The sequence below is a fragment of the Antrostomus carolinensis genome, unplaced genomic scaffold (assembly GCF_000700745.2).
Source record: "Antrostomus carolinensis isolate BGI_N321 unplaced genomic scaffold, ASM70074v2 scaffold17381, whole genome shotgun sequence".
In the NCBI taxonomy this organism is placed as follows: domain Eukaryota; kingdom Metazoa; phylum Chordata; class Aves; order Caprimulgiformes; family Caprimulgidae; genus Antrostomus; species Antrostomus carolinensis.
The window spans coordinates 4,558-29,656 of NW_010292182.1; the positions used below are offsets into that span (position 1 = coordinate 4,558).

A 25,099-nucleotide genomic window follows, 5' to 3' on the forward strand; every position below is an offset into this window, starting at 1 on the left:
AGAGCGGGGAGTCCCCCCCCTCCCCTGCCACATCCAGAAGGAAAATGGATCGACTTAAAGAGGACAAGGTGTATTATGGTTTTTTTGTTTCCCTTTAAACATATTTTCCAACAAATACAGAAGGAAACAGCATCATTTATAAACAACAAAAAAAAGTGCTCTCAGGGAGGGGCTCTGAGAAAACAGCACCAAATATATTATTATTATTTTTTTAAATTAAATATTATTTACAAAAGTATATTTCACAAGGTAACGTGGGTTTTTTTTCTGCTTTGAATATATTATCATTTGAATATTTATTACAGGGATCAGGATTTCACACCAGATAATCCACCAGAGCAAAACAATTTAAAACTTACTCAAGTCTGAGCTTTGGGGTAGACAGGGGAGAGGGGGATGTAAACTGAAGGGTGCACACAGCTTGCCAGAGACCAGGCTGCCACATAAAAAAAGCCCAAAACTCGCTGCTGTTCGTGTTTTCTCGAGGGTATCACTCATGGAAAGCAGCACCACGGTGCTCGAGGAGGCAGCTTCCATGGGCCACATCTCCCACCTCGCTCACCTCAGTCAGGAAGGAACCGGCCACACTCAACTCACATGAGCAGAGGGATGCAGACAGCGAGGTTCTTTGGTAATGAGATCACTCTGTGAGTCATTAATGGAGCCTGTGACGATTGTGGTAGCCACTAGCACACAGATCTGATCATCCTGTCTGGTCACCAGCTCCCAATACTGTTATGTGTCTTAATACAGCACGTCACAGATGAGTTAGCAGCAGACTAAGAAGTACTTCATATTTAATGGACACGTAGCAGAGAACAAACGCCAACGAGCCTTACAAGCCCATTTTTCCTTATCTCCCTGCACAGTGTAGTGAAGTCACCCTATAGATAATTCTCTGGGTGTTGGGGATGTTCACAGGCACACATATTTTTTTTTCATACCAGGGCTTGAGGCCAGATTCTCAGCAAATGTGAATCTCTGGGTGCTGATGGGACAAAAACAATTAAAACCAGATTAAGATCTTGCCGTATTCAAGCTTAGACTGGTTGCCACTGAAAGAGTAACCCCTGTCAACAGTTAAAAACAGCCTGATCCGATGGATCATCATCCTTTCTTGTCCCAAATATATGGATAAAAACATTTACATCTGGTAGCTCTCTGTAGTAACTGTTCTTATTTCTCAGAGCAGTCCTCTTGACAGGCCTACCTTTTACATCGCTTTTTTATAGGCAATCACTCTAAATACCAACATAAAACCATGAGCCCCTGTGTGCTCTTTTTTCTCAACCTCCTATTAATGATTTGGGCTTATCCCTCACTTCTCCTGGCTCCAACCAGACCCCTTTAAAGGTTTTGTATATGGGGAGACCAAAGAGATCTTCAAAGAATGCAAATGACTTCCCACTAGTCAAAACCCAATGAATTGTCATGGATCATCAACCAAAGGACAGGAAAATGGGACCAGGTCAGTGCCAAAGTCAACGAGATCACCGCTACTGCAGAGTTTTCGATTTCTACTAGATTTTTATCACTGAAGGGGATGTGGATGATGGAAGCAGAGATGATCAGAAACAAAAGCTGAAGCAGTTGTTACGTAGCCACAGCAGAAAGGCTGAAAGCAGAAGCCACCTCCTAACAGGCTGGCCACAAACTGAGCCACCTCCATCCACTGCAGGAGCCACGGCCAGACGCCATCTCACTTCCCTCTCCAAGGCTGCAAAGAACAGTGGTTCAAGAGAAAAAACAGCCTTTGACTTTGGGTTTCAGCACAAAGACCCAACATGTAAGGTCCACCCTGATCCACACGTAACGACTCTGCTCACACCCCCTTCATTTTACAGCTCACGACTTTCTCAGCACCCACACTCCGTCCTGATCCCCAGAGCTAACTGAGAGTATCCTGGGGGTGGGGGCAAGAGACAACAGATTACAGCTCCAAAGCTTCGGTTTCATAAGGAGTTACAAACCCCTGCACAATATGCTTTCCTTCTGGATTAAGAAAGATTTCCCCCAATGGATTAACCTACTTGAAAGAATTCCACAAACAAGAAGAAAATTCATTCAGAGAGAGAAAACTAATTCAGTTAAATAGCCTTGAGTTATGCACCAGATACTGGCTGGACTGTTGCAGAGCAAACTTCACATTGTCATTGATGTCTAACGCAGCTCCCCTCTTGCACACAACACCCCTTCCCCACCAACCACCTCGGGAAGGTCCACACTAATTAAAATGAAAAAAATTAAAATGGGAAGGACTTGTCCCATGCAGTTATGATGCCCACATCTACCCCTCTTCTTCAAACTCCAAGGCATAGAAAATTTCAGGGGTAGAGGGAAGATATTTAGGTTGTTGTTTTTTGTTTTTTTCTTTCCCATTTCCCCTCTGCCTGCAACAGGCTTCTGGGAGTGGGAAAAGGGGGGAAGGTTTTGGGGAGGATACCTCATGGCTTGAAATATCCACCTGTGCAATACTGCTACAACCAACAGGCTCCTCTGCTCCCTCCTCTCCCCACTCTCACATCATTTCTCTGCCATGCTCCAAGGGTGGAGCTGGTGGCTGGGGCTTGGGATTTAAGAAAAAGGTTCTGTAACAGCATTTTCCTACTCACACTTGTAAAGGATTGGTAAAAGACCCCCAAGGACACTCAGCAGAGGCCAGGTAATCAAGGGTTACTAAGTTTGTCCCCATCCTCCTCTACGTAATGTCCTCTTTCTTGCCTAGCACGTGCCTTTTTTTCCCCCCGTCGTATCTTCTAAGCTGCAGCTCCAGCCCCATTGTGCCTTAAGTGGTTTTCTCTTCCTCTCTGAAGGGCTCCAGAGTCAGGATTTGGTTTCTCCAGCTGTGAGGATGCTCCCACAGCTGCACTCTGTTGGGATGCTTGGCCTACCTACCCTGAAAACAGTGAGAAAAAGGAGAGGCAGGGAATCTCTCCAGCCTTCAGGTCCTCTCCCCACAAACAACAAGTTCACAAACGGCAAAGAGAACACAGATTTGTGATTAGCTTGCGGGGGGAACTGGTTATGACTTGTGCTCAGCCAGCTTAGACTGAAACTCCACCGATGGAGCAGCGGTTTTACAACTCGGAGAGAACGCAGCCGTGAGGTATTTTTCTGTCCATTTAGACAAGTAGATAGTTTCAAGCCTTGGTTAACCAGGACTTAAAGGAGAAGTACAGTTTCAACTTCTGATGACTTCCCTTTGGGTCCACTCCCCACCCCCTATCACTTTCTCCTGCCCAAAACTCGGGTCTTCCTCCCGCACCGAGACCTTCTGATAAAATGCCACCACAGAGCCAACTTCAGTTTGTACTTAAACATTCGTCACCATGGAACGGCTGTCGGGCATTCGGTGCATTCTCTTAGCCAACACCAGAACAGAGAGAGAAGCAGCCAGGGTCAACTCACAAACAGATACAAAGCAAAGAGACAGAGAGACAGAAATTTAGAGGCCAGTCACCAATAAAGATGGAGAAGGGTGTGAAGATGCTCCCAAATTGCAGAGCCTCTAAATGCATGGAACCAAGCGTTCAGTCACTCTCTCACTCTTGGATATAATGTTCGGTTGGATGGCATTCTCTTACACGCTGGTAGGGCTGGGCTCTTTCCATTCAATCCCAGCCATTATCCTTGATCATGTGAGCTAGTTCAATGATGTATTTGCCTTCTTTATACTTCTGGCTGCTTTCAAAAGCGTGTTCCTTAAAAAAAAAAAAAGGAGAAAGAATGAGATCAAGATGATATCTGAAGGTAAAGTCACAGTTACAGACCAGATCCAGGAATGCTGGTACAAGTCTTAGCCTTGTCAACAGAGTAAAACAGTCACACTGCAGGTCTTCCTGTTGGCTTTCAGGAAAATTATGTTGAAGGAATCTTAAATCCTGCTTCTAGCTGCCTTTACAGGCTGGAAAAAAAGAACCATCAGCATCACGTAAATGTGCAGCTTTCTGTAGGCCAACAGCAACTTCTCCTAGAACTATGTTTTTGGAATCATCAGTGATAAAACCTCCTCTCTCTAGGGTGGTCTGAGAATTTATTAATGGTTGTTAAGAATGCAGAGGTCCTCTGACTGTTGGATCAGAGACAGATCATGGTACACTTCACATGGAAGCGGAGTGAACGGGCACTGAGGGACGAGAAGGACCCACGCTACACAGAGGTGTGACTGCAGTGACAGAAACACACAGTGCTGAGGAAATCAGGAAATCCATGAGATCCCTAAGCAGGAGGGACTCCTGCTATTGATCAGGTGTGCTGTTTGCATACATGTCATGCAGCTGAAATAATGGAATTCTGTTGCTGCAGAGGTTTGGGCTCATATTTACAAAATTTTGTATTTTGTTTTGCAATAAACTCAATTTCTGTACTTAAGCGTCCTTCTCCATTTGTGAGATCCACGCTGTGCTTCTGCATGAATTCCTACCACATCAATTTTTGATGCTTTACTTTTTTTAGCCTTTCAACTGATTTATTAAAGAATATTTCTGTCCAGAGGCCACAGATACAATATATGTTTTGTTTAGACACTGGTCAAAATGTTTTGACAAACAAGTAGGCTGCGTGCCTCCTGAGGCAGAAATTAGGATGTAGCATAAGCCTTTATTTGAAGGTAATTGAATTTATGAAGAGCAAGAGACAGGAAACAGCTAAACTCATGGTCAATAGCATTTCCAGTGGGAAGGACACAGGATTAACAATCTATGGACCATTCTATTATTCTGATATAATCTGGGGAAAAAAAGACAATATGAACCACAAGAATGATGTTATCTTCATTTATGTTAAGTATCACTAAGGGATGCCCACCAAAATAAGGCCCACAGTGCATATTCTTAGGGAAAAAATACATTAGTTACAAAGAGCTCCTGCTCTAAATGGATAAAACAAACACAAGACAGGAGAAACAGAAAAAAGACGTGGTTAAAGACCAGAACCCACATTTCTGGTTCCCAAGTTAACAGTTTTTCCACGAGACCACGTTACCATACACACACCTTCAGAAAGGGCTGGAGCAAAGACATCCACAGGGAAACCAAATTATACTGATACTCACATATTTCCAACCCAATGTGGTTTTGCAGTTTTCACAGTAAATATCTGCAACCGCGTGTAATCCCGTTAATAACACCCGCTCCTCTGCAGGGCCACAGCCCACATTAACTCTGGGGAGAAAGGAGAGATGCTCCCTATTAGTGTGTCTTTCCACATCGAGATGCTACAATGAAGCTGAAAGCAATTTTATTTGACAGTAATTGAAAATAAGCAGGAGGTTCAGAATACTGAGTACCATAGCTGTGCCCAAAACAAAGATCTCTCGCAGTTCCTGAACAGAATGAAAAGGTAAAACAGAATTTTTATTCAACTGAAAATTCTATAAAGCTGTGAACAGAAGATTAATAACATCCCAGTAAATTGCACTAATTACGCATTTGAGAAAGATTTTCATTTTCAAATTGATAAAATGCTACTTTTACTTTCCCAAATGGAAACTTGAAAAATGGAACTGAGATCAGCAGTTCTTCTGAAAGACATCCCAGCAGTGATCTCACCAAAACTATTTTCAGTTATTGGGAAAATTATACTCAGTTTTTATGCCAGCTCTAAAAATTAAGTTTGTGTTTAGCTATCATTTATTCTCTACATTTACAAAACTTTGACCCTTTGGTTCATTATATTCTCTGAGAAGAGAATGACTCATTCGTTAGCTCTTATTTCATGATCTGATGACGCAAAAATCACCTTTTTCTAGCTTCTTATCTGAAACCTTAATATAAAATCAAATATGAATCAGTGCTATTTCCTGCCTCTTTCTCCAAGCATTTTCAGCAAGCTCCCAAGTCTTCTGCAGAGGTTTTCTAAAGGAAGAGGTTTTCTAAAGGAAGAGGTTTTCTAAAGGAAGACTATCTTTTTGTTTTCTTCTTCGCAGAGCTTTTCTTAAATCTCTCCTAAGAGATGCAGAGGTGACAGGTATGAAGTTATACTCACACTGAATTGAAGAGGTATGCTCGTCCTTGGCTTCCTTGAAAGGACTGAAAGGCAAGAAAACAAGATTCAGTTGGCTGGTTGATAGAAATAAAGCAAAACCAGGGCCTGCCCTTAACAAATGCACTAATGGCAGTTACAGCAAGTCAGCCAGGGCCTGAGAAACGCACATCGTTACAGTCTTTGAGATGGAAAGAGCACGAAGCAAAATGAGATGAGCACTGAGGAACAGAGGTCTTGTCCTGCAGATGGGAAGGGAGCAGCTGCCTCCAGTTCTAACACCTGCCCATTTCACAGGGCGTACTGGCACCCCACTGGGAACTTCACCTGATATTACCAGCACCGCCAGTGCCGCATCGAGAGTTAAGCCATTTTCTCTCTTCTATCCCAGCAATATCTATTTTGACTCTCTCATTTCTGTTGATGAGTTTCACACGAGTGCCTCAACCTCACCCACTGCAGCCTTAGTGCCAAATACTGATCTGAGTCTCTTTTCTAAAAACAAGGTGCTCACAGAGGCTTCCAAGTGGCACTGCCAATTCTGAAACACCGCTGTTGCGCTTGACGGCCCATGAATTCCCCCTGGATGACTGCACAGATGGATGCTGAACCAAACTGGGAGCTATTTGTGCAAAGTGCTGTGCACACCAATACCACCTCTACTCTAGTCACTTTATAAAAGACCTTAAAGTTGCTGAGGTGTCTGCAAGCCTTCATATTCCCACTGATGCCAGGGAGATCTTCAGGACTGGATCTAAACATAGGACAAGATGCAACTGGATGAAGATGAATGTGGACAAGAGAGAACCACACAGCAGCAAAACCACATCAGATAATCACCAGCCATGACACATCCTCTCTGCTCCACATTTCCTCAGGATCATTGGGAAAAGGCAGGCAGTGTTTTGAAGAGAAGGGGGTAATGCCAGCCTGGCAGGGCACTCCAGGTAGCCAGGACACTTCCAAGAGCCAGCAGGCTCCATTTGTGTCAGGTCTGTAACATTACTCTGTGATGGTGCCTCGCTTACGAGAGCTGGCTCACATATAGCAAGTGCTACCTGCATTTTTAATGTCCTTTGACAAGCACACGCTGAATTAAACATTTGGTGTTCATGAGCAAGAGCACAGTTGATCTCTGCACCCAAGTTACCTTACGAGACACCTCGGGGAATGTATGCACTGAGGGGCAAGGAGCTGGGAAAGTCAAACAGCAGCTTTTTGGGACCATTTAATCCTTTATTTTGCACCTTATCAGGAATCTTGGAATATTTAATGGCTTTCTTAAAACCTCAGCTTCCACAGGTGAGCCATGATTTCAGACTAAATACCCTTAAAAGGGAGGAAACAAGAGTTTTGAGAGAAAAGAGAAACATTTAAGGTTTTACCTCTCCAGCCACTAACACCACTTGCTGCGGTAACAGCAAGCAGCTCTGTAAGATGTTCTCTCTATCACGAGTCCTGTTCACGTGAAGGCAGAGACAGGAAATTCACTGACCCCCAGGAGAGAACAAAATGCATTAAAGGTGTGACTTAAAACCACCCCGACAAGGGAACAAGTACAGCCTGTCACAGTGGTTAGTCTAGTGCCCTTCGTGGTGCCAAGGTACTCTCCAGAAGTGGTGAAGGCCCAGTAGAAGATCCCTAATTGCAAGAACATATGCAAAAAGCTCCTTGGCACAGAGCAGAGGCACCTCTGTGGGCAGACACGATGCCATGGGGCACACAGGCAGGGAGCCACATCCAGCAGTGACAGCTGCCTGTGAGGTCTGGATGGCAGCAAGGGCTCTGCCAGCTATGGAGTCACTGCCTGGCAAAACCATTGACTCGGTCCTGGAGGAACAACTGTTCTTCAGAGGAATCTTAAGCCCAACATTAGTTGCCACCCAGGGTACAGAAGAGCCACTCTGGATTCAGAGAGGATGTCTGGGGCACTTGGGTATCTCTTTCACTCAGACAAAAGCAGTGCCCCGAGGAATGCCTCTTTTCTTGGGCAGGAGTTAAATAGGACACATGGCTCAAGCATGTTTGTGTAATTGCATTTATTAGAGAAGCTTCTTTTAATCCTTCTGCAGCACTCAAGTTCTTTATTACTGTTCCTGTCAGCTGGCTGATACCCCACATGCCAACTAGGTTTAGCCTGACTGCTACAAAACACACACTGCATTGTTTCAGCCTCCTGCGTGGTAAAGGAGGAAGCAACACAAAGCTCATGCCCCCCAGGCCAGAATTAAGAGTCCAAGCTAGACCCAGGCAATGTTCTACCTCACTACAGCGAACAGCAGGGACACTGGCTGCCCAGGCTGCAGAAGAAAGATATCAGCCTGGAAGGATGGGGTACAGGGATGAAACAGAAGGTCCCACAGCAACATGTGTGCCATCAAAGCAAAATGAAAGCAGATGAAGCTGGCTAACCATCCAGTCTTTCCCCATAAATACTTTTCCATAAACACCAAAGTGACTAAGTTTGCCAATAACAACAACCATGGGAGCAAAGTTTTTATTGGTACAGAAATAGGATTTTCCATGACTGCTGTACAAAGGCCTGTCTTTAATAAACAACAAAACCAAAGGCATCAGCTTTGTGTTTGGGGCTCGCTGGACAGGATTCCAGCCCGCTCCCAGGGGACAGCAGCATCCTTTCAGAGGTGCCCTTCCTTCCAGCTCAAACCAGTGCTTTAGGGTATCTAAGGGTGGTCACTGCAAAAAAAATCACATTAATTATCTCCTGCCCAAGCAGAACTTTTCAACATACCACTGCTCAGCTTTCAGTGCTGCTGCCTGTCTTAATATCCACCCCCCAGCTAGCTGAGGATTTGGGAAATCACATAAAAAGAAGTGAGAGAAGTCTGGCAACCACCTCAGCTCACCAGTGTGATCGCTCTCTGCAAGACTAAGCTGACTGTATCTTTATAAAGGTAGCACAGGCAGGTTCTAGCTGGGTGTTGTAACCTCAGCATTTTCTGGACATGTTCCTTCTCTTCTGGCACTGCAGAAAAATTGGCACAGGGTGTAACAGGCACTATGAAATGAGAAGAAACAGGTATATTTATATACAAACAGATGTTCTTTTCTTTATTTTAAGAAACACACAAAGAGATTTCCACAACAGGCTTGGTTTTCACTGCACAGTGACAGCCAGCAGTAAGACCTACTTTCCATACTATGCATTTTCTCTATGTAGATTTTCTCAATACACATTCAAAGGTGTATTTCACACACACACTTATAAATCCAGACTTCATATTCTCTAAAACAACAGCTCCTGGCATCACTTTCCAGATGAAAGAAATGGAAAGGATTCTTCTTGTTGTTGTTTCCCACTGAAAGCCCAAGCACATATTTTTCTCTGCACTGCTAACGCTCAATGTCTGGCTGGAAACACATCTGTATATGCCAGCAACAAAACCCTCCCTCCTCATCCTGCCTGAGCCCTCTAAAAAACAATGCAAGCTTTTGAGATGTGCAACGCACAACAGCTTATTCCTCCTGACTACTCACATTCAAAAGCCTTCCCCACTCCTGGGTGCTTCACAAACACGGAGGCAGCTGAAAGCTGCAGGGCCTCAGGAGCGCTGATCTGAGCACCCAGGTGGGAAACCACAAGCCTGGAGTCAGCTATTTGGCTGCAGATCCTCGCGTGCCAAGCTGTCTTTATGGCAGAAGCTCCATGTTAAGATGCCTTTGGCAGCTGCTCTGGTTTAAGAAGTTCCTATCAGGCAATTTACAGACACTCATTATGGCCCCCTCAGCTGTGCTGATTCCAAATTAGATCTGTGAAATCATTATTTTTAAAAACAAATACTTGGTGTGGGGGGGGGTGTTGAAGGAAATAGTTTTTTCTCCTTGTACCATATCATGGATCCAGTTTAAAGGGCAATCACACAGACTGCTCAATAATCACAGTATGGGGGGCAGACACAAGTCATTCAGAGTAGGAAGTTCTGAAACTAAATTTGCTGGCAAAGAACCACAGTGTAGAACTGCAGCTCTAGTCAGAGACAGTCTGCAGGAATAGGGAATTTGGGTTTCACAGACGCTGTTAAACCAGATCTGCTGCAGAAGGAAGCGTAACACGCAGCCAGCTCCTTTGTGGCAGACGCGTTCTGCTTGCTAGAGATGGACTCAGCCTACAAGATTCAAAGCTGAATCTGTACATATGCAACACCCATGACCTTGGGAGCTGTCAGTTTGGTTCAGTCCATCGGTTATATTCTCCAGCCTCCATCTGAAGTGCTGAATCTACTGTTCTGTTTGCTCTGAGCAAGATGCATGACTCCTTCAGAGCCTCCTTCAGCGGAGCAACAGCGTGCAGGCAACCGCAGATGCGTGCAGGGAAGGGCTGTGCCCCTCCATCACTCCAGCTTGTTTCACGTCTCACCTGCCTTCCCCCCGCCCTCAGACCTCTGCAATTCCACGTTCCCGTCACTGCCGACCGCTGGAGACACAGAAGGGAATTTGTACATTCAATCAGTTCAGCCAGGGAAAGGCATGAATTCTGAATGTGCTCCAAACACGCCTCCATACCATACCCCTTCTCCCTGGTACCTACAGCTTCTCATTCACTGCACAGCCCACTCAGCAATTCCACACGCTGAACAGATGACAGGATTAATACCCCAAGTCTTTGTGATGGCATTTGACAATAGGCTAAACACAAAAAAGAGCTGGCTGGAATCATCTGGAAAAATAGGAAGCAGTTGCCAGGACTAAATGGCTACATACTGATGCTTGTTCTCTGCAGACTGCAGCAGAGAAAACCCCCACTTACCTAGATCCAGCTGGCAGCCTTTTAAGAAACCAATAAAACAAAAATGAAAAAGGCAACTGGTCCCAAAGAGGTACAAGAGGAAAAAGGGACAGAGTGTGTCCCTCCAGGCTACGCTCTTGAAAGCCACAGATAATTCTCACTGCAAGGATGCAAACAGGAACAGAGGGTCCAAAGCCACCGTCGGAGATCAACGGCAGTCGGCACGTCCTGGTAGTATCAGGACAAGGCAAATGACCAGTGCCAACTGGACTCTTCAAAAAAGGACATGTCTTCTGTGCTTGTGATACCCCCACTGGGACAGAGCAATTCAGTGAGGAAGAGAAACAGCATGATGAACTCCTGGGTTTAAGAGGCACTAAAGTCTGTGGGAGAAAAATTCATCCAAGGATCTATTCAGAGGGAGCTGTTATCGCTTATTTCCCACCTACACGTACAACTTTTAAGTTACTACAGTCATTTGCACAACACTGACTGTATGATTTATCTATTCTGGCTGCTGATTTAACCCTTTTAACATGTAAGGATGAGATGTTCTCATAAGATACAATCTGAATAGGGAGAGGAGACCTTTAAGTATGACCAAAGCATGATGTCAGTCCAACCAGAGTGCACATGTTTGTGGTATAAAGATAAGTCCAAAGCACAGGCTCTCCTCACGCCCATCCTGCCCCCTCTAGCACTTAATCCCAGTTCCTATCAGCTGCCATCCCACCTAACACCCAACATCACACCGAGAGCTTTGCCTTAATTGGTACCTTTCAAGCCATATTCATTATGGCAATAATTATTTGATTAAAAAGGCAAGTCCTGCAATGTGTTTAGAGGAACTACTATGCCTGGTAACAGCACTAGGTGTATGAGGACTTTATGAGGAGGTTACTCATGAGTCACTGCACAGTGGAGAGAAAGTAGGGAGAATTAAACTATGAAAATACCTGCTGCAGATTGTGGGGGCTGCACTGGTGATGGTTCGAGCCATTTCAACCATCTACTTGCATCATATTCAAGTATTTCCCAAGGGAATACAGGTTCAATTACTTGGTCCCTGTATCTGCACAGACTACAGAGACCTCCTCAGAGTTCATTAATTCCACCTTGTTCCTCCTCACAGAAGGGACAGTCAATGATCAGATTAAACTGAGATTCAATTTTGCTCCTATTATGTGAGACACAGACCCACGTCAAGGGAACCCGGTTACATTATTCCACCTCATGCACAGATGTGACCTTACCCTGTTCAAACCACATTCCTGAGTTTTAATTGAGTTTTAACATAGGTCCTTAATGCTATTTAAAGCCCAAAGTCGATATGGAATTAGTGGACCAAACTCATCTCTCAAGTAATTCAATTAATTCAGCACGGCTTTATTCCCCAGCAGTTTACACTGCTGTGTGATTACACAGTGAGTAACAATGAGTCTGCTCTGTTTCATCCTAGGAGCAGCTACCATCCGAGCAGTTTTACACCGTGTTTATGTCTCAGGTTATTTAGTCTGTGAGAAGGAAGATGCACAGACTGGAAAGATGAAAGATGTTACTACATTTATTTATTTTTTTTTAAAATTCTGATGGGAGATGTTATTACAAGTTTTTATTCTGCCTCCTGGCAGCAGCAGGTGTTTATTCAACCCCCTCGTATGTGTTTCTGATAAGAGCCTTTTGTCCTGACAGGAACCAACTCAGCACTTTCACCACACAGGATAGGTGGGGAGAGACTGCAGCCAGACAGTGCAAAAGGTCTGAACACACAAATACCAGCAGTTATCCCGCTGGCATCGCCTCCACCTCCCGTGAAATAAATTCTCTGCTGCTCAGAAAAGGCTGTGTGATGATGCTGTCAGGGAAAAAGTCACTTTAATGGAATTAAATTGGCTCAAAATTCAGGCAAATTTAAATACTAGTTGATTTTTATTTTTTTTTAATAGGAACTTAAAACAGGTTTTTTGTAAGGGGGGGTTTGTTTGGGGTTTTTTGGTTTTGTTTGCTTTTTTCTTTTAAGTGAGATACTCTCATCTTTTCACTTTACTAGGAGTTGAAACTAAGAAAAATCAGCACTGTTCACAAGACTTATAAAAAACGCTAAGGAAAGAGCAGGTTGAACCACAAGATGATATTCAGTGCACACCCTGCAGCGTTATCTCCATCACATCAACACTGCTTAGGAAGATGGGAAACAACTGGGACCATGCAGATGCCCAATGCCACCAGGAGCGAGCCAGGAAACGCTGCCCTGTCCTCTCACCGGAGCGGTTCTCCAACACACGGCAGCACCACACGAAGGTGACACCAGTGCTCCAACGGGGCTGGGCTGCTCCCAGGCTGTACAAACTGATTTAAATGGGTCAGGATCCAGGAGCAAATTCCCAGTTATTAACTCATGTGTCAGTATGACTGGCCATTATCACCAGAGGGGAGAGTAAGAGATTTCTTTCAAAGGGAAATTTTAGTTGCAGAGGAGAGATCTCTTTGGAGGCTTTGCAATTAACGAAGATCAGTATTTACAGAAATACAAACTGCCTAAAATGGAGGTTTTCATTTTCCCCTCAAGTGCATGGATTTCTAACACAACTTAAACCATTGCTCTGCTAAGCTAAAGCCTGAGCAAAGCACGTTAAAATTCAGAAAGGAGCTGCAAACTGCTCTGTCCCCTTCTCCCTCCAGCGTGCCTGGCAGGCTCCCCGCCAGACTTTGACTCAGTTCAAACGCAGCACTGTTATGTCTCATCATGTTATCACGAGTCCTGTGCTCTTCAGCCTCCTTACTAAAGCCCTGGGCTGCTGGACTCTGCTCTTATTTATTTTTATATGTTTTTCTAGCCCACAGACTTCAAAGTGAAATTTCAAAATGTTTATGCTAAAGGCGCAAACAACTGAAGGCAAATAAAAAATACAGCAAGTTTATTACTACTATTAAACTCCACAATATTTTGGGGCTTCTCTTGTGATTTTGATGGTCTCTGGTTGCTGCTGCTGTTGTGCTTCAAAACTTTAAGATGAAAAAGGATGGAAATATTCTGGGTAACAAAGCAGATGCAGTATCAGAGTAATTGCTTTTAAAAGTAAATTCTGGAGGAGACAGAGCCCCCTCTTCTCTTCAGCCCAAGCAGGGGGGACAGACATGTGTGATTAGGAGCCCTGCAGCCCCCTGAGAACAGGGAGCATGGACACTGCATCAGGGAGCGACCGTTCCCTTCCTCTGCTGTTCAGTTTTCCTCTGCGAGCAGGGGGGACAGACACGTGTGATTAGGAGCCCTGCAGCCCCCTCAGAACAGGGAGCATGGACACTGCACCAGGGAGCGACCATTCCCTTCCTCTGCTGTTCAGTTTTCCTCTGCCAAAGGAAAATCTCCTCCATCGCACAGGGAAGTGATCTCTTTTTGGGCAAATAGTTAAAAAAAGATCTAGGCTTTTCTAATGATCTCCACCAACTTGTGGAACTACACCTGTGTTGACATCAGAGTGCTTCATCAGGCAAAAAAGAAGAGTATTGCCTAAAAAGCATTTCTAACCCCAGGGGAAGAGGGAGTGGGGCGGGGAAAAGGGCAGGCATGTGTTTTAGTGATCTGCTTCATCTCCCACAGATGACTCCAAATGATAAGCCAAGCCACCCCCCAGAAACAGTGTTGGATTAGAGAGAGGAAGCCACAAATTCATCTAAACAGAAAGACCACAAGTTAGTTCCTGCTGGACGACAAGTAGGAGACCACCTTACCCAACATCAGGCCAAGGAAAACTACCAAGGTGTGCCTGCTGGCAGAAACAACGTTTATTCATACAAAGTGCACTGAGCTCCTCACAGGAGCCCTGCTGTGAGCCCTGGAGAAGAGCAGGTCATCTCCCACACACAGTGCCTGAAAGGAAATGGTGAGTTCCACATTCACTGTCTGATCTACATGACACAGGATGGGAGAAGGAAATTAAACTCTGCATCTTCCAGGTCTTCATGCTGGGCCTTGGGCCATGCTGCTGGTTGACACTGATCCTCCACAGCTTCCTTCCCAACAGACACCAGCATTCCCAGATCTGCGGGAAGTTCAAGGGACTTGAGATGAGTTTGGCATCTCTGGCATTGAAGCCGTCAGTGACATCGGTTGAATGCAAGTCTTTAGATTTTGGTACGTAGAAGGGCAATATGGAGAGAAGCACTTTGTTATTTACTGTGGAAAACGGCACAAGATGAAAACAAAGGCCAGAAGCATCTTTCTGGATATGGAGAGATGAAAAATGCATTTTATCCTGGGGAATCTGCACTTGCTACAGCAGCAGCTGTGGGGTTTTTCCCCCCATTTGTTTGAGTGCTTCTGTCTTCCCGTAAGTTGTTATCAGCCCAAAGCATCCAACAATCAAGTCATTTTAAAAAGGAGTGGCAGAGAGGGAGAGTAAAGACCTTTCTTCCTGCATTAATTATTGCTACTGTATGGGTTTTAGAGATAAACACAAGATAGAACTGGGATGGAGGATGGAAACTGCTAATGCAACAAGTTATTTAATTAGCAGCATAATAGCGACTGTCCGTCTCCAGTGAAGCACTGTACTCTATTAATACAGCTGCTAAGCTCACAATAGCACCAATGCTGACAATGAGAGCAGACTGGCTTTTCAGCAAAAGCAGATCTGTCCAGGGCAGCAGCTCTTCTCTGTGCCTGGATAAAACCCACTGCAGTGAGATGAAGCCATCATATGCACACCTTGCTGCTGAGAAAGTTCATCAGAAGTTATCTTTCTTTGTTCAATCTATTGCATAAATTCTGAAGGTTCATCTCTATGACAAAACAAGAGCTGTAGTATTGAAATTCATTTTATTACTGTAGATGTGCCTTCTAAAGAAATTGAAGAAAAAAAAAATGCATGTACCAGAGGACAGATCCCCAGACACTGAGGTTGTTCAGCCACGCCAGATTCGAAGCAGAAAATGCATGTACCCATGCCTGCATTTCTGCCCAGCCTCTCCCCTCAGAGCTGGGCTGGAATGGAGGTGTCTGTACTTAAGATACTCCATAAGCAGCTAAGCTTGATCTGATTTTATCTCATCCCTTCCTTTGCAATCACTGCTCAAAGAAGATAAATCATTGGAAATCTTTAAATTCCAGGTTTCAGGTAAAGACAGTTTCAGTTTCTACCTTTGTTATTGCTACTTATCCCGACAGTTGTGGTTTCCACACAAACACGCCGAGTATTTTAAGAGAAGGGACTCTGGGTGGAGTTTCCTTGTGTGCTCAAGCTTCAATCCTTGCCCATTTCAGTTCTGCTGGCTGAGAAAAGCTGTCAGGACAAACACCTCCAACAGACAGATGCTGAGGCCCCTTTCCAAGAGAGGCCAGACTTTGCTTCTTGCTGACAGACAGAACATCTCCCTTAACACAGATGTGAAGCCCTCTGATAGCATTTCCTGCTACTATAAAATGAGACTGCAATAGAAATTATCACAAGAGACTCCTCCTGAGAAGCCAGGGTCTTCTCCTCAAGAGGCAGTAAGTGAAACTCCTCCTGTGTGGCCCCCACACTCGCGTGTGACTAAATTACAGATTAAACCAGAGGTCTCCGAGTTGGGAGACTCCTATTTGCATTTTTCCTGGGTTTGTTCTTACAACTATAAATCAGATTAAAAGTACCCACCTGCACGGGAAGTTCACAGGGCAGTTCACCCCATCAGCAAGCCACTGTGCCTGCTGGCATTTCCTCTTCTTCCAGCTGCAAGGGCCAAGTGAAACACCCAGGAAACCCAGGGAGGCTCAGACCTGATCAACTCCATGCTCCAGCTGTTCAGGATTTGCAGCAGTTGCAGCAAAAACCCTGATGATTCACTGCCCTTCGTCCCTGGCAGTTCCCTGGATAATAAATGGGAACTATATTTTATTTATGCCCAGGTCATCAATTCTAAGACAGAGGAAGCAGCAGACAAAAGGAGAGTTATTTCCATAAAGAAAGTGATGGATTAGAAAAATCCATTTTTATCCTGTCCTTCCTCCCTGACAGGGAGCCCTGAACTGTTTTGAATTATTACTCTTTTCCTTCTTTTTTGGAACAGAATTACATATTTGAAAGTCACATAGCAATTAGCTGCTGTATAAACACAATCATACAAGGAGGTACAAATTACCTGAAGGTTTTTTTTTTTTTTTTCCTATTAAACAACCACATTCTGATGAAATAAGAGGCCTGATCCTGACTGTCTTCAGATCCCATTATGAACAGTAGGAACTGAGGGAGCACAGTGACTTGCAGGGTAAGCCCCAGAGGAAGCAATTACCCAGGGCAGAAAGATCTAATTTAGGTAGCTGTACTATGGAATAGGTGCTACAAATACTCATTACACAGCTCAGATTTCATATCCTGACTTCTTCCTGCAAAGGGCATTTTTGTTTGTTTATTCCCTCTCAAATGAAGGCTGCTCAGAGCTGATGAGAGGTACTCAAATGACTCCCCTCCTCCCTGCTGCCATACCAGCCAGCAAGGACAGCAAACACCAGTCTGTCTAGTAAAGGTCCTGGGGATGAGTTTGATTGCAAGAGTTCATCTTTGTCTAATCAGCACTCAATCTCCTGGTCAAAACGCTGAAGGAAAAGGCTCCCATTTCACAACTTTGATGACACATTGTTCTACTGAGAACTGAAGTTCTCTCAACCCACTTTTCATTTTAAACTCACAGAAGCCAAGAACTACAAGATACCACAAGTTCAGAGCAGTGAGATGAGAAGCTAAAAAACTCCAGTGACTTCTCACGGAACTGCTCTGCTCTTCATCACTTACAGCCTGAACTTTATCAATACTTGCAATTAAGAGCAAGCTCTGAGTAATATCTAAAAGTGACAATTCATTAGGGAACAAGAGCTGAAAAGCAGGATCCAAAAGCTACTGGGCAGCTTCTAGAAATGTGCATAAAATTGATAAACCTGGTGCATAAAGAGCTAACAGCAAATAAACGAACAGAAGCTTACTGTGCTGAGCCAGTAAGACTAATACAATTATGAAACATGTACGCTGTAAAGATGTTACTGCTGAGTCTGAGGCTGGAACAATGAGACCAGCTCTGTTTCCATTCCTAAAAAGATGTTGAAATGCTAAAGGTGTAGAAGAGAACCATTAAAAAAAAAAAATCATATAGAACTGGAAAAAACAACCTTGCAACATGACAAAGTTGAATCTGTTTAGCCTATCAAAAAAGTGATCCAGAGTGATCTTGGTTACTGTACACCACAACCTCCTACAGGCAGAAAGTCAGTACTATAGATTTATTTCATTAGTAAAAGAAAAAAAAAATATGGGAAGCACAAGCCAGACAAATCTAAGTTCAAAGTCTCTTATTTTTAATGATAAGGATGATTAACCACTGGAAAAAGACAGACCAAGGGGAGCAGTCAATTTTCCCTCTTGAAGTCTTCAAATCAAGACTAAATGCTTTTTCTGAAAGACATGCTGCAATCATGATGAAATCTACTGGCCCATGCTCTAGAGGAGGTCAGATGTGATGATGTGATGCTCCTCCCGGCCTTAAGAGTTCATAGAATCATAGAATCCCAGACTGGTTTGGGATGGAAAGGACCTTAAAGCTTATCCAGTTCCAACCCCCCTGCCAGCAGCAGGGACACCTTCCACTAGACCAGGTTGCTCAAAGCCTCATCCAGCCTCACCTTAAACGCTTCCAGGGAGGTGGCATCCACAACTTCCTTGGGCAACCTGTTCCAGTGTCCGACCACCCTCACTGTGAAGAACTTCTTCTTAATATTTAATCTAAACCTCCCCTCTTTCAGCTTAAACCCATTTCCCCTTGTTTTGTCATTAACTGCCCTTATGAAAAGTCCCTCCCCAGCTTTCTTGTAGGCCCTTCAGGTATTGGAAGGCTGCTATAAGCTTTACAGTTCATTACTGTAAAGCTAGAAACTTAAATTCATATTTGGGAAGAAACAAGTTCTACTTTTAAAGCAAGAAGAAACGCCATGTAGTGAAAAACGGTAAGAACTTTACCCATGAAAAGGAAATACTCACCTCAGCCCACACACAGTTTTTTCCTATGATGGAAATGCAGAATTTTCACTTGACTATAGTCTTGGACACTTACTAAATGTCTCTTTCTTTTTCCCTTAAAGTATTGAAACAACTATATCATAATTTCAGGATTATTGTTTTAGCTTGTGTGCACATTCCCCCCACCCAGCAAATAACTTCATGTCTTCAAGGTGAACTGACACACAGACCCTGTCTGGTTCATGAGAAGTGAAGCACTAAGCACGACACACAGCCTTCCCCACGGAGGCAGAAGGGAAAGAAAAATAAACCCAACAATTGCCCTTTAATTCACCTACACATGGTGCATTGAATGTTTTGAAGTAGCTGAATTCATCCACAACTTCGCTGAAAGCCAGCACCAATGTTTCAAATCCTTTTTTAAGATCCCCCAGTTGCAACATGGAGCAAAGTCTGATGGTTTCAGCATGCCACAAAGATCACTCAGAGGCTGTTGTGCCAACAAGCTCAGGCTCCAGCAGCCTGCTAGCCAGGGAAGCAGCTAAGCTACAATGATTGGGAGCGAGGTTTGCTTATAGACCTCGCAACTCCTGTCAGGGAAGATAGAAAAGAGAGCTTTTGAGTGTTCCCTAGCTAACAATCTAATCAAATTGAGAAAGTCAGGCACACAAAAGTTCTCTGTTTTATCTAAATTCTCTGTGCTGGAGGAGCTGCAGCGTTTTGTGTTGAAGGATTTCACGTTCATGTTCAGTAAAGGTCCTGTGCAGACATCAAAGAAAAACACTGAACTTCCTCAGCAAGCCTTAGGCTAACTTCAGAGGATACATCACTGCATAATGTTTAGCAGCTGGATCACAGTAATCCATGAAAAAAGAAAGAAACTGCAGGACACCCACAAGACATTCCCTACATATTTCCATAATCAGGGACATTTCTGCTGAATTACTGTTCATATAGCAAAAAAAAGTCAGTAACCAAGACACTGCAGCTGCGTTTGGCCTGTATCTTTCTGCTCTTCTTCACATCCTTTTTCATTGGACAACAGGTACATACGAATTCAAACAGAAAAGGCTGACAAAGAGTTTGAATAGCACAGAGTAGGTAGAAACCAGCATCCTATCTGCCACTTTGAGAAAGAGAAGAGATGCTACTTACTCTGTTGAGTGCCTTATGTTAGCTGTTCCCCCAGGCCCCACTAGAAAAGGATGCAGAAGGCACATCTCTCAAGAACAGCCCCTCTATCTCCTTTCTCCAGAGGTTTTGTCAGCATGGATTATCAAATACATATTTTTCTGAGACATTCTAAAAACCACGGGTTGTTGTGCCTGGGAAGGATAAATGTAACAAGTATCTTTCCCTTATTTCTTGGCAATTGGAAAGCACTGAAATATGCTTTTTAACTACAGTCCCCTGGCATGGTATTTTTGTTTTTACAGTAAAGCCAAAGAGGATTAGGACACACTGTACTAATTCATAAGAGCAGACAGTACCTGCTCCAAAGCTTTATCTTCCAAGCAGACTGGACAAAACAGCAGCATTTTAATGGTACAGGTGGGAAAAGGAGGAACAAAGACATTAAGTGACTTACTCAAGGTCACACAGGAATCTGTTGCAGGGCAAGATTGAGTTCCTGAAGTTTTAGTCCATTTAGCATTGGAAAAAGCAATGAAACAGGAGTAGGTACTAAATTTGGCACAGATTTCTAAATGCTGCATTGCTACAAGGGAACAAGAACCTCCACTCATGCTAACCCAGGCACCAAAGGAACACAGAAAGGAAAATGAGTTACTCACTCCACCCAATCTATCTGATCACCTTCTATTTCCTAAGTCAGTAAGACCTTTTTTGGCCAGACGACCAAACCCACAATTTAGATCTTATTACAAAGCAGACACACTAAACCACTTTCTCCCTCCGGCTGCAGAAGATAAAAGGCCAAGTAAGCAGGCAACATTTTGGTAACTGGCTTCATGTAACAGCTTCAGATTTTCTTAAAAGCTTCAGCATCGATTATTTTCTTTAAATAGCAATGGCTTATTGAGAAACCTCCTCCCCATTTTAATGTACAAGATTTTCCTTAAGTAGAAAAGAAAGCAAGAACTACCCTGCCAAGGGATAGTTGTCAAAAAGAGTTTTAGATACCCAGTCCTGGAAAAACACTTTGAAGTCAGAGTAAGTTAACAGTGGTGCTGAAGGGCTAAGAGGGGAAACTTGGAGATGAGGAAGAAATAAAAGTATGGACTGACACAGAACAATACTGGGATTCAGCTTCAGCTTGTGTTTTGGCCAACAGCATGAGCCAATGCTGCAATTTGTATGTATCCAGAGGAGCTAAAAGCTCATGGCATGCAAAGCAGCGCAGCTCTCATGTGGTCTCTGCACAACTTGGGGCAAAAGGAATAAAGGAATTAATTTAATGAAGCCAAATCATCAACACCCTGCTGTTACATAAAAGCCTGTTTTCTGGGGAATGTTTCCAAAGATGGTGTCATTTGGGTTGTTTTGATTAAAATGACATAGTCAGGTTCAAGATGGGATATGCTGCAGACTGAAAAACACTCTGGTTTGACAAAATCTCCCACTCCCTTTTCAATCCTCATGGCACTTGTTTCTTCCTTCCGTTCGCCACATTTTCACATGGAAAACTAGCACGGCAACTGCACTGCCTGGTGCTCAGATGCTAATATGAGGCTGTGAGGAAAGAACTGCAGAAGGCCTCAGAGAGATGTTTAAAACTTTACTCAAACAGATACAAAAAATGACTATTTAAGTTTGCCTGGGAAAGTTTCTACACATATTGGAAACCCTTTGAGGCAGGGACTGCCCTTCTGTTCTGAGTCTAACAGCCAGTTGTACAAATTATGATTGCACAATTACTTTTATAAGGTTTTCAATTATACAAAGAACGTATCTTATTAAGGTTTATAACTCTGAGAAATAAAACCTAAAACCCCAAACCCTTTGCATTCAAGTTGCATGACCCGTTAGCGCTCCACCAGCAATGCAGTCCCAATGCCATCACATTTACACCACAGTCTAGGATGAACTTCTAGAACGAGCAGATACAAGCACTGCAGCACACTGGAGTTAATACTTCCATGATTCAACACCCACAGCCTCATACAGGGCTTTCATACCTTCCCTCTCATGTCCATATTTTAGCAGCCAGCATTCTTGGGCAGTTTCTGAATGCCTTGATGGCTAGAAGCTCAAATTTCAAGCAGTCTGCAGCACTGGCATTGCCCTGCTTGAAGCTACTTACCTGCAAAGCTGGCTGCACTGACCAGCAGAAGGAGCATGGACAGGGAACAAGGAAGGGAAGGAAGTGTCAAAGGTGAAACCACTGGGCATGCATAGCCTTGTGTTTTCCCTGGCTGGGGACCAGCTAGCTATGCTTTGTTTTGTTTTTTTTTTTTTTTAAAAAAAGGGCAGAGCACAAACTCTCATCTACCATAAAAGCAGTAAGTAAAACAAGCTTCCTTCTTTATCTGGTAAAACATCTTCTGTGTCCCAACAAAAAATGCAGCTGGTAACAACTCTCCCAACAAAAAGGCAGGGGAGTGACTACCCCGTTTTACAGACCTCTCAACTGAGCACAGGAGCCTAAAGTCACAGAGCTGATCCAAGAGGTTGGATGTCTTTCACATCCAGACCTGGGCACAGACTGCTGTTGACATTTACATTCCAAAACTTCTTTCTGTTGAGGAAACATAAAAACTTCTCTTTAAAAGCTTGAGGCTTTGTGGTCCTCAAGGACAGCTCTGCTAAGGACACTGCAATTGCACCAGAACAAGAGGAGTCCCCATGAGGCCCAGAATGACTCGGAGGTGACAGCCTAATAGGAAGCTTGTCTATTCAGCAACTGCAAAAACCAGAACTGTGGCAGTCTGCAATCTGCATTATTCACACCTGAACACTTACATTCAATTCTCTGCATGGAGACAACATCACAGAGGTACACATCAACCCGGCCCATGCAAGAGAAAAAGGAAGGAGACAACCTCCAGTGGAAGAAGACGGGTCTGAGCACCCAACACGGAGGATCCACAAGGACCTCCACAGCTGCAAAGATGTCAACTCCACAAGGACAGATGCCTTTGGTGTAAGGTGACACATTCTAATCTTTTCCAGGCAAGCAGGAAGGGGAGAAGCACCACACACTTTCTAACAGGCAGAGCACTCTGTCCTCTGTGATCCTGCCCCTTCTCTCAAGGCTGCTCCAAGGAGCTGAACTGGTTTGAGTTGCGTGCACACACGCACAGCTCCCAGCACAGTTTCCTCTTATCTCAGCCAATAAATCTGACTGTGTGTCGGCTTTTTCTGAACACAAATTTTATAAGCTGAATAAACTTTATGGAACAGTTGTTTGCCAAACCAGGAAACTTGATGCCTGACCACAGCCAGGCGCAGCAGGCTCCAACAGACACTCTGAGAAACTTTAGTTTTCGTACTTCAGGAAGAGATCCTCTTGCTGGCCTGCTCCCTCTGCGCCAAAGGCCCCTGAAAGCTTTGAATTTACCTTGTCTTCAAGACCCTCTCCCTTGTGACCAACAAACCAAACGACAGGACAGAATCCCTCCACTCTCCCCTGCTCAGAGCACATCCTACCATCCATCTCTTGCTTTTTCACTGCACAGTGTCTTGTTAATGTCTTGGCAAAAATATAAATGTTTCAACAGCTCAGCATTTGGGAAGCCCTCTAACATTTCTGTGGAAACATCAGAGAACCTCCCCTTAAGTAGCAGCTTTAGTGCAGTCACTTGGTACAGCTCAGATTTTAACAGAAAGAACATCTCCAGACATTTCGCCTCCAAATCATGATCATGCAACAACCCTTTGGCTACGCTGACAAGCGTGTACATGAACAAGAAGTATCAGGAAAGTAATTTATGTGTCCTGGGCATCAGTTAGTGCGGTTTTACAGCTGGAAATGAGACAGAGGAGGCGGCATCATGGGAAGAGACAGAGACCACCAGTTTGGAAACCCGTCCCCTACAGCTATTTTCAAGCTCACTTAAAACAAAAGCAGCAGTTCACCAGTAGATCCTTTAGGCCAAGAGGCCATTTTCCAACCCAAAACTGCGGTACTGGTTCAGGCCAGGCACTTCCAACAGCAACTGACCTGCAACAGGAGCGAACGCGCCCTTCCGCTCCTCGGGGAGGAGGCGTCCGCCCAGCACCTGCGGGTGAGGTCAGGCACGTACCTTGGAAATGAGCTCATCGTGGTTGGCGAGATGAGCCCTGCAGTGAATGCAGCTGTAGGTCCTGTGGCACGAAGGCAGATATGCCTGGAAAGTCTTGGACCTTGTCATCTTCACCATTGGAGCCACTGAGCGTTGGGTGAACTCTGGGGTGGCCCAGGAGGCACTCCCACAGGATGGGTCGCACGGGAAACACCGGAAGACACAGGTAAATGCCGTGGTTTGGCAGGTGATGGGTGTGGGGCAGGCTCCACACGCTGGTGACCGCTTCAGAGGAAGAGATTCAGGCAGAGGGAATGGGGGATGTCACACAAACCTGAGTTCAAAAGAGAAGAACAGAGACAGAACACTCAGCTCACAAAGGCAACAACGGTCTCCTAGCCCACAGGATGTTCCAGGGTTTGATCGAGAGAGCAGGTAAGAGTCAGAGCAGCCAGGAGAGAGCTGTGATGTCTGCAGATTAGATGGAGGAGGACAGTTTTATTCACAGCTCAGCCACTGACTTGCTGACTGCCCTCACATCTTCCTGCTTCTGTTATCTACCAGCTTCCTATCGCTCCAACGCTTGCAATCTCTATTCATTCTTCCAGCACTTAATGGATTTGGAAGTGACTACAGAGCCACAAAGGCACTAAAAAAAAAAAATGATTTTCATCAAACCTAGTCTCCTGAACACCTCTGGGGAACTGCACACACCAAAGCCCAACTCTGCACCACCCCTTGGAGAAGCCAGGCTCTGCTGGCTGGAGAGAAAGTCAGGACACAGAGTCAGCCCTGCCGGCTGCTCGCCCTGCGTGACGTGCTGATGTGACACCACAGAAGCCCGTGGGAAAGCTGGGAGCTGGACATGGCTTTCCTCAGCCACCAGGAAAGTGCACGAGTCACCAAACCAGTTCTTCTCTCCATTCTGCCCTAGTTTCCACATGGGAAATATGGACAATGACTTCATTACACTCTCCTTCATAACTCCCTGCAAGCTCTGAAGGTAGAAGCTACTCTACAAACTGCACTCTAGTGTTTTGGGGGAGTTTTGTTTGTTTGTTTGCTTTGCTTTTGTTTGTTTTTTAACTCAGAATATCTGACAGCAGTCAAAGCAAGCAGCAGCTTCTGAAGGCTATTCTTGATAGCAAGAGACAGTTAAAAATCCTTTTCAGGATGGAAACATCATTTTACAATCCGACATC

The 25,099-nt window shown here is 44.4% G+C and overlaps 1 protein-coding gene across 1 annotated transcript; it reads right to left on the reverse strand.

Moving 5' to 3' along the window:
• Window positions 1–2,764: 2,764 nt before the first annotated feature.
• Window positions 2,765–24,231, reverse strand: LOC104531853 (protein yippee-like 2). Its single transcript, XM_010176871.1, has 4 exons — window positions 23,919–24,231; window positions 5,986–6,029; window positions 5,054–5,162; window positions 2,765–3,701 (listed from the first exon to the last, which is right to left on the reverse strand). Exons 1-4 carry the CDS (start codon window positions 24,033–24,035, stop codon window positions 3,612–3,614), a joined length of 360 nt encoding a protein of 119 aa, XP_010175173.1. The 5' UTR covers window positions 24,036–24,231; the 3' UTR covers window positions 2,765–3,611.
• Between the last annotated feature and the right edge of the window lie 868 nt (window positions 24,232–25,099).